This window comes from Bombyx mori, chromosome 20 (genome assembly GCF_030269925.1).
Source record: "Bombyx mori chromosome 20, ASM3026992v2".
In the NCBI taxonomy this organism is placed as follows: Eukaryota; Metazoa; Arthropoda; class Insecta; order Lepidoptera; family Bombycidae; genus Bombyx; species Bombyx mori.
In genome coordinates this window covers 11753490-11763747 of record NC_085126.1, presented here as the reverse complement: position 1 = coordinate 11763747, position 10258 = coordinate 11753490, and the positions used below count along the sequence as shown (strand labels likewise).

The 10258-nt window shown below is 42.3% G+C and overlaps 2 protein-coding genes across 4 annotated transcripts in view; both read left to right on the top strand.

The window, feature by feature from the left end:
• The window catches only part of LOC101742015 (oxidative stress-induced growth inhibitor 1), a 56666-nt gene extending 47401 nt beyond the window's left edge, over nt 1-9265 (top strand). For 2 of the 3 annotated variants that reach the window (XM_004925999.5, XM_012690262.4), the window contains 5 exons: nt 3636-3908; nt 5396-5505; nt 5913-6064; nt 7356-7516; nt 8515-9265. In XM_004925999.5, the coding sequence (XP_004926056.1) occupies nt 3636-3908; nt 5396-5505; nt 5913-6064; nt 7356-7516; nt 8515-9237 (1419 nt within the window). In that variant the 3' untranslated portion in view covers nt 9238-9265. The remainder of the gene's footprint in view (nt 1-3635; nt 3909-5395; nt 5506-5912; nt 6065-7355; nt 7517-8514) is intronic. The other variant, XM_062674434.1, reaches the window with a different exon arrangement.
• Nucleotides 2355-10258, top strand: part of LOC101738439 (mitochondrial S-adenosylmethionine carrier protein) — a 213747-nt gene continuing 205843 nt past the window's right edge. Inside the window, exon 1 of the mRNA XM_004925973.5 lies at nt 2355-2386. The gene's annotated coding sequence lies outside the window, so the exon portion shown is untranslated. The remainder of the gene's footprint in view (nt 2387-10258) is intronic.

Here is a 10258-nt window from a genome sequence, read left to right as displayed (position 1 = left end):
CATCCATGTCTTCTTTGGTCGACCTCTTCCCTCTCTACCTTGTAATAAATACCATTTCCATACATCTCCTAGTAACATGCATCTTCTCCCTACGCATCACATGTAAATACCACGCTAACCAAACTCAAATTAATTAATCTATTCACAAATAAAAGTCATGACGTGATTTATTTTCTATTTTAGTTTTTGTTACTGAATTAAATGAAAAAGGTGATTCAATTGACTTCCTGAATGCTGTTTTTTTTTTATTATAATAGTATTTTAAATAACTTCCGGTCCGGTCTACAAGTCTGAACTCACGGCCATTTTGATTGTCTGGGTCTACACGCTCGCTAGGAATCAAATAAAAAGATCGAGCGAGTTTCGTGTCGCGTGAAATTCAAATTATTCAATTAATAATAATACGTGAAGCAAAAACTTTGTATCCCTTTTTACGAAAATTGCGCGGACTGAGGAGTATGAAATTTCCCACACTTATAAAGAATATAGAGAAGAAGTGCACAATGCTAATATTTTTTTAAAATAATGCATAAAAGATACATTAAAGCAATAAAGAAAACATTACACACACTACATACCATGTATTTGACGCACACACGCATGCATACTATTTATCGTCAAACTTTTGTTCTTGACGTCTGTTGTCAAATTGAGAATAGATAAAATATTGTTTGTCTTTGTTAATATTTTTTATAGTGTAGTTGTTGGGGCCCAAGGGGAAGTTTTGTTGAGTTCCGAAGAGTAAACTAAGTATGTTGTTTGAGCACCTTTATTATATTGGTTAAGCACAGATGGTAACGTGTTAACGAGTGCGTGTTGCTAAGTGCACTGCTGTAATAATATAATAAAATAACCTGACACCACAATGACGACTCACGGCGTGTCCACGTATTATTTAGGTATGTGCAAACCGTACATCTTGGCAACCCAAAAGAGCAAGAAACAATCGATTAACAATAAATGAAATAGTTCGTAAGCTTAAATAAAAAAGTAAAAAATATAAAAGTTAAAAATGTAAAGGTAAAAGTAAAAATATGTATAAAATGACATTTCACAACAAAATTACTTAAAATTTAACTTAATCAAAACTAAAGGCAAAGTTGGTTCCACTGGTGTTTACGCTTCGGGCTGGCTTCGGTGGAGGCGCGACTTGGGCTTGAACACCATCATCTCGTCGGTCGTGCCGCAGGTGAAATGTTTGAAGTTCGATATCTTCAGTGGGTGCAAGTGGATGGCTCTTCTTTTTCTTTAAGCAGTGGGGATGTTTCCTCACAGCCCACACGAGGCCAATAACCAGAGCTGCTACTAATAATAAGTATTTAATGACATACTGATGTATGTCATGCGCTGATATGATGGTCGACGGAAAGTGTTTTTCCTGCTCCTTTTGCTGAGCAATTTCTTTAGTGATAATTTTTGTTTCACGTGCTGTAGACTGGAACAGATTCGGAGTGTAGTTGTATGTTAAATTTACTATTTTGTTTACAGGATTGTCCAACGTTGTACTTGCAATTTCATAATCTAACTTCACACGGCTGTTATACCGATTATGCGCATATATCGTTAAGTCATTAGACTGAAGTACACATCCTTAATTGCCGAAATTTGTGATTATAGAAGTATAAAATACAATCATAATAGTGTACAAACTTACAATTCCAATTAATTATAGTCGAATTTCGACTACTGCGGGACCTCTAGTTACAATTAATTTAACTAGAGAATGTATGGGCCACTACAGAAATATTCAAAGAGCCTTGTTGCTCTAACCGGTTCTGTGATTTCACTTTTCGTTTTTAACTTTAGCTTATTTTGACTTCAGAAGCGCATATCTCTAACCGAATAAAAGAAAATATCTCAACAGTAAACCATAGTTTCTGACACTCGCGTAAATCGTGTATATGTTTACTTGTTTTTTTTATACCAATTCTCTGTTTTTATAAAACACAAAAAGAACGTCAATGTTAATTTGTTTTTAAGGGATTTAATGACCTGGTAACTAAGGCCTTTAGGTCGTGTCTTATTTTAATTTATATTTTTATGAAAAATGATAATATGGAGTGAAATGAAATAAAATTAAGATGATTAATTTGAGATATTAATCAAACGGGATGAAATGAAATGAAATGAGATGAGATAATATGGCATGAAATATAATCTCAGTAAAAATGGTGGTCATTTACAAAAAAAAATTCAGTGCACTTTTTGTAGGATCCCTAGAAGTTACGTCCAGCGGCTTTGTTTCATTTTTCCATATTTGTGCACTTTCACAGATATTAAACAGTTAATAAACCACCGTTATTACACATTTATACCCTGAAAAAACAGTAATTATACAAAATAAAACAAATCACACAACTTCACTCCTCGCGTTCCCGCCAAAAAGGTCGTAAAGGTTAACAATACTTTTTTTGTTTTTTTTTGTTTTTCAGATTTTGTAAAAAATTTAATGAATTATTAAAGTCTCACTACGTATCTATATTTCTAACTAAATAAATTTTACTATATAACAAATCAAAATAATTTCACATAAATCAACTCACACCGGTTAACAATTAATTTTGTTAAAGATTATGCTATAGTTAGTATAATATTAAAATGTCGAGGAATAACACTCCAGTCCTGCGTCAACACGAAAACCCTGAAGTATTCGAAGTATCGGAAATATTTTAATATAATGGCAATATCAAAACCCGAGATTAAACCGTAAAAGGGGTCTCAGTTATGTTTCTGTATACCTCGAGATGGATAGAAGATCTCGCCCGCGCTCACATCAGTCGTAGTACAATTTGTTTCCGTAAACACATGTTTTTTTGAAGTGAAACTTCTAGTGCGACTTCCAACAAGGTTGCGTTAAAAGTGTAACGCTCCTGGGGAGGGGAATAGAAAGAGACAGAGCGAGAGTGAATGCGTGACACTCGAATGCACGTGCGTAATGTATCTGTTAAAGGCCAGCGCGAGCGTTAGCAACGAGTAGCGTCCAATATTTTAACATCTCTTATACGCAACATTCCCTATTACAAGAGCAATCTGATTTAAGGATGAAAAATGAACAAAACCACAATAAAGTTTCACTTCATCCACGTGCACCAAGTTGCACGCGCACCGTTTTGTTCCTATCTATTTTAGTAATCCCGAGAGGTTATTCTAGATTCATCGAACTAGCCCTAGAAAGAACAGCGTTTCACAGAATCTACCACCGGATTGGAAACGCGACCCACTGAGAAGATCCGGTGAGAAACTTAGTGGGCTGTGTCTGTGGTTAGATTTACTCGCCGACTAGGACGATAACCGGCCTTTTTTTTATTGCTTAGATGGGTGGACGAGCTCACAGCTCATCTGGTGTTAAGTAGTTACTGGAGCCCATAGACATTTAGGACGTAAAATGCGCCACCCACCTTGAGATATAAGTTCTAAGGTCTCAGTATAGTTACAAATGTTGCCCCGCCCTTCAAACCGAAAGCATTACTGTTTCACGGCAGAAATAGGCAGGGCGTTGGTACCTACCCGCGCGGACTCAAAAGAGGTTCTACCCGCAAATTATAATTTTGCGGGTCTGATTTTTATTACACGACGTCTCATCCTTTAAGCTACGACGACTTCAAAAGTCACAGCATCGCGAATATCAATTGCAGATGGACGCTCTCCTGAGGCCTTGCGCGGACCTGGGCGTCCAGGCCGACTCGCTCATCGAGTGGCGCTACGAGAGCGACAAGCAGATAGACCATGTGGTGTTAGGGCAGGGCCCGCCGGGGGGCGCCTGGCACACGTTCCCGCCCGACGTGCGCACGCTGTCCCCGGCGGCCTGGCTCACGCTGCCCCCGCACACGGACGGCGGCGCGGAGCGGCTGTCGGCGCGGGCCGTCGCCAACTACTGCAGGAGATACGTGCACGCCTGCAAGCTGCAGGTATGGACCCCCGCCACCGTTGCACCCTGGATGGGCTCTCTAGCCACCACTGAACCCTGGATAGGTTCTCTAGTAAACGTTTCGTGAAGAAACATTAAAAATAAATAAAAGTTTAAAAAAACTAACAAAATACGCTTTTATAGAAAATCCAACTAAAAAATAGAAAATAAATTTTAATAAATTTAAAAAGCGTGGGGCGCATGGTATCAGTAGTTATAAATATTTTATGAACAGATATGAGTAGAAGGGTTATTTTGATAATATCCTGAAAAGCACCCCACGTTTTTTTTACAATAAAACATTTTTTCTTACACTATTTTTAGTTCAGATTTATTCAAATTTATTCAAATTTATTTTCTACCAGCGACCCGCCCTCGCTTCGCTTCGGAAACATAAAATTTAATATTGATAGTTGAGTCCCGCGATATTACCCGCGGTTATTGTCGTACCGCGGGTGACGCCGCGGGGCGAAGCTACTCTAAAAAAATTAGCCCAAGTTATTCCTTATATCACCAGCTGCCTATGACCAGTGAAAGTCCCGTCAAAATCGGTCCAGCCGTTTCAGAAATTAGCCGGAACAAACAGACAGACTGACAAAAATTGTAAAAAAAAATATTTTGGTGTACGTACCGTATATATATTCATATGCATGTAGTAAAAAGCGTTTATTTCAATATCACAAACAGACACTCCAATTTTATTTATATGTATAGATTTTTTCAGTTGGATTTTCTATAAAAGCGTATTTTTGTTAGTTTTTTTAAACTGTTATTTGTTTTTCATTTTTTAGTTGAATTTCAATTTATTTAAACTTTTTTTTTAAATATTGTATTCTCATCGGTCCATAATAAGTACACTAAATTTCGAGTGAAGCTGACGTTTTGATTCAAAATAATGTTCAAAGATTCCCTTACATACATACATACGTCTGAAACGCTAATAAAAGCGTATTAAAAATGTTAATTTAGTCGTCGTGGCCTAAAGGATAAGACGTCCGGTGTATTCCTGTTGAGCGATGCACCGGTGTTCGAATCCCGCTGGCGGGTACCAATTTTTCTAATAAAATATGTACTCAACAAATGTTCACGATTGGCTTCCACGGTGAAGGAATAACATCGTGCAGTAAAAATCAAACCCGCAAAACTATAATTTGCGTAATTACTGGTGGTAGGACCTCTTGTGAGTCCGCACGGGTAGGTACCACCGCCCTGCCTATTTCTGCCGTGAAGCAGTAATGCGTTTCGGTTTGAAGGGTGGGGCAGCCGTTGTTACTATACTGAGACCTTAGAACTATATCTCAAGGTGTGTGGCGCATTTACGTTGTGGATGTCTATGGGCTCCAGTAACCACTTAACACCGAGTGGGCTGTGAGCTCGTCCACACATCTAAGCAATAAAAAAAAAAAAAAAAAAAGTCCATACTCATTACCTCAAAAAAATCACGATCAGAACCGTTCCATCATTAACGACCGTTTATTATAATTCCAGCGTTATTTCCGCAACGGCGTGGTCGTGACCAGCGTCACGCTGATGCCGGAGACGGGTCCTCCTTGTGAGCACTGCTGCTGTCCGCGGAAAGCCAAGTTTCTGGTCACCGGGTAAATACATATTTTGGTCATTGTAATTGTGGATTGGTACTGGAACCGTGACAAGTGGTTACAGGAGCTCACGGACATCACCGCGCAAATGTCGCCGACTATTGTGAGTCCGCGCGGGTAGGTACCACCAACCCACCTATTTCTGCCGTGAAGCAGTAATGTGTTTCGGTTTCAAGGGAACCACTGGAACCATACCTTAGAACTTATAGATGTCTATGGGCTCCAGAAACCACTTAACATCAGGTGGACTGTGAGCTCGTCCACACAACTAAGCAATAAAAAAAACCAGCTTGGTCAAGGTCTTGATGGTACCATATACTGGCTGTCCACCCTTTTAGATCAGAACGTACCGTTGCTCCGCGGCAGACACAGGAGGATCAGCGCCATTGAGTGTTGTTTGTGTGCAGGTACGAGAAGGCGTCGCTGCGTGCGGTCCGGTACGCGTGCAGCCGCGCGGTGGTGTGCGCGGGGGGCGCGGCCCGGGGGGTGCCCCTCCCGCGCGCCGCCCCCCACGCCACGCACCACGCCGCCGCCCTGCGCCGCGCGCTCCGACACCCCGGTACGTGCACTCTGCGAACAGCACACTAGGCTGTATGGGCTATAGGCCCTTTGCCATTCAGACATTAAAAAAATTTGCGCCACGTCATGACTCATGCTTAAAAAACTTTTTGGCGGGAACGTGAAGAGCGAAATTGTGTGAATTGTTCTATTTTGACTATTTCGAGTTTCTTCATGTTTAAATGTGTTAACAGTGATTTATTAACTGTTTAGTATCTGTAAAAGTCCACAAATGTGAGAAAATTAAACAAAGCCGCTGGACGTAGCTTCTTGGGATCCCCCAAAAAGTGCACTGAAAAAGTGTCAGTAATTAACCACCATTTTAATGAGATTATATTTCATCCTAAGTCATCACGTTTCATTTCATGCCAATTGATTAATGTTTGAAATTAATTAACTTCATTTCATTTCACTCCGTATCATCATTTTTAATAAAAAAAAGAATATGAAAGATTAGGCTGTATGATATGATACCTTCGCTTCTCCAGTTTCAAAAACATAACTACTATTCATGTTTGAAGATATTTTCACACTTGTGTAGTTAATAGACGTTGTGTAACTTTAGTATCTACTAGTTTGTACTGTTACTATTCAACTAGTTAAAAAAAGCATAGGATTTTGTTACGATAAAGTGCTCTACTGGGACGAGTGAGACGCCAAGCACATAACCTCAGAGAATATTTCATTTGGTAATTTACTGGTGGTAGGATCTCTTGTGAGTCCGCATGGTAGGCACCACCATCCCGCCTATTTCTGCCGTGAAGCAGTAATGCGCTTCGGTTCGAAGGGTGGGGCAGCCGTTGTAACTATACTGAGACCTTAGAACTTATATCTCAAAGTGGGTGGCGCATTTACGTTGTAGATGTCTATGGTCTCCAGTAACCACTTAACACCAGGTGGGCTGTGAGCTCGCCCACCCAGCTAAGCAATAATTTTTTTTGAAGTAAAATTTCTTTATCGACGTTGGGAGAAAAAAACGTATGTAACCTATTTCGGTTACGCGCCATCTTAATTTCTTCCGTTACGCGCCATGTTTATTTTATTTCTATTTAGTTTGTTATCAACACATGTCACTGCACGTAAATTCAACAATTCGTGAATCTCGGTGACGAGATGTTACACAGTTGATAGTTCTCGTATTTCTCTTGCTATATCTTACCTACCAGGCGTCGGGATACCGTGAGCATGCAGGCGGTTCCCCTGGGGTGCGGCTGCTCTATTGCACTTGCACACAGACACACACACACACACACACATTGTTTTTATCATGTTGCGTTTGTTGCTGTGCGCAGGGTTGTCCCCGCTGCCGGTGCTGGTGGTGGGGTCGGGGGTGAGCGCGGCGGACGGCGTGCTGCTGTGCGCGGCGGCGGCGCGGCCCGTGCTGCACGTGCACCGCGCGCCCGCCCCCGCCCTCGCGCGCCTCGCCCCGCAGCTCTACCCGGACTACTGCCAGGTGCGTCGCCACCACACCAACACTACAGTCCAGTTGCGGAGCAGGAAGAATTTCGTATCTCTTTAGCGGTAGGCAGCGGCTCGGCTCTGGCATTGCTGACGTCCATGAGCGACGATAACCACTCACCATCAGGTGGGCCGTATGCTCGTCTGCCTGATTGGGCAATAAAAAAATAAAAAAAAACCTGACAGTGACCACTAACCTTTTTGTATTAAGTTTGGCTTACATACAATGTTTAAAGGAGAAAAAAAATTATTAGCTTGTTAAATAAATTATTATTATTATAATAAATTATTTAAATATTAAGATTTTATACTATAACAGTTATAAAATAAAATTACTAACTCGGCAGAAACGAAAAACAGAATCTGATTCCTCTGTATCGGAGTTACTGCTTGCCTTACTGCTCAAGGCCAACATGCAAACAAAAACAAACCTTACGGTCTCAGGTAAAAGGTTTACAATCCCTGAGACCGGCGGTCATTGCATCTGTGCGAGCGAGACCCATTATATTTACGCGGGAGTGACAAAGACAAGTAATAATAAATTAACGTATGAAATTCTTCCTGCAACAGACATTTCGTTTTCTCGCATTAAAACTGTATAATCTCAAAATGAGAGTGTTTTAAAGGGTTAACATGTGATATTTTTAATATTAATCATCTTTGCAGCATTCATTTTTTATTTTGTACCAGTTACATTTTCTGTCTTTTAAAGTAAGATAAAATTATGTATTAATTTTGTTAATAGTAGTCAAAACATAGAAAAACTAAAAAAAATTTAAACTTCGCTCTTTTCACAGTATTAGAAAAATACTGGTGATACCAAATGATTCCGCATATTATCTCAATATCGATTTTTTTTGAAAATTGTACACTTTTAATGCGAAAAGACGATTTATGAACGCTAAAATTCGAAAAATAATCAACTCTATTTTATAATTACTCGTGCTCACACCCAACCCGGCCCGCTGTGTAACCCGCCCCGTCTGGTTCCAGGTGTACCGGCTGATGTGCGGCGAGCGACCCGGACAAGCCTCGCTCCCCGGGTACACCTCCCTTCCGGACCACGTCATCCTGGACGTGACGCCGCTGTCCGCGGACCGCACCGGCGACGCGGACGACGAGGACCTCATCCGGCCCAAGCGGGTCCGGCTGCTGGACCCGCGCACCGACACCACCAAAGAAGTGACCGTCTCGATCATAGGAGCGTTCATCGGGTCGAAACCGGATCTGTTTTTCTTGCAAACGAATTTGAACCGTGACCGCATCGACATAAAGGCGAAATGCACGTGCGGGCGCGCGGCGGACGAGGCCAAACGGAAAATCGACGACAAACAATTCTTCCTGAAGAACCACTGGCATCACTTGAAGTCCGTCGTCGGTCAGAGCCTACAGAACTGCAGGTCGAGGTATTTCCACCACACGGAGTTGAACGGCAAGCGGGGTGCTCCGGCGGAGTGCGGGGGCGAGGGCCGGTGCTGCGCGGCGGAGGCCCTGTCGGACGGCATCGGCTTCGGCATAGACCGCAGCAAGCCCGTGGACTGCCGCGCCAACCCGCTGGCCATAGACAAGGGCACGCACGAGCTGCTGGCGGCGCCGCGCGGGCTGTACGCGCTGGGCCCCGTGGCCGCCGACAACTTCGTGCGCTTCGTGCCCGGCGGAGCCCTAGCGGCCGTCGCGCACATGCACCGCGCTGAGCGGACCAATGCTACATTGTGATTCAAATAAATTATTCTTTTTATAGTGATGCGATTTTTATTTGACAATTTTATAACGTATTATTATAACACCCGGCAGACTTGGTAGTGCCTCAATCGATAAGTAAAAGACCTATACTTTTGTATAAAATAAACTTTAAACAAACAAAAGGAATCCGTCCGACGAGGGACACTTCAAAGGAAAAACAAAATTGTTTTAATTCCGAGAATTTTCATATTAAAACTTACTCTGGACTTCCACAAATAATTCAAGACCAAAATTGGCCAAATCGATCCAGTCGTTCTCTAGTTTTACCGAGACTAACGAACAGCATTTAGAAAAAAAAATCATAAATCGAAAACTATCAAAAATCGCGGAACATACATGGGGGTGATGCGGATACCCCACGACACGAGGGACCTAAATTTTTTTTTTGGACGTCAATGTTCCGGCCACCCTGTACATAAGATTACTGTTTACATTGCTGTCATGCTTTAACTGAGTCGCGGTCTGGTGTTGACCCTAAACAGCGTCCGCGGCGGTTAGAGACGCCGCTCCGTACTACGGTCTTCTAAAATTGAAGCCCTACCCCTCGGTAGGTAAAGAAGGCCAACAGGGTCCACATCACACTGGTCCTGATCCTGTAGACCAATGCTAAACAGTTGACGTCGCCCGAAACACGTCATTACGGATCCTCCCGATCCATTAACATTATTTTTAGGTACCTCAAGCACCGGTCATCGTACTCATCGAACCCGTCGCTTGCGACGAAGGGCTCGACGAGCGAATTAACCCATAAACACAGCCCACTGAGTTTCTCGCCGGATCTTCTCAGTGGGTCGCGTTTCCTATCCGGTGGTAGATTCTGCGAAGCACTGCTCTTGCTGGGGTCAGTCAACATTCCGGTTTGAGCCCCGAGAGCTCGCCTACATTTTAGGGCGAAGCTGAAATAGCCTCTCAAGGCTATCAGCATAAGTAGGAGAAAAAACGAATGTGATGAGCAGGTTTGTTTGCTCTTTGTCCGAGTGTTTAATAACTACAT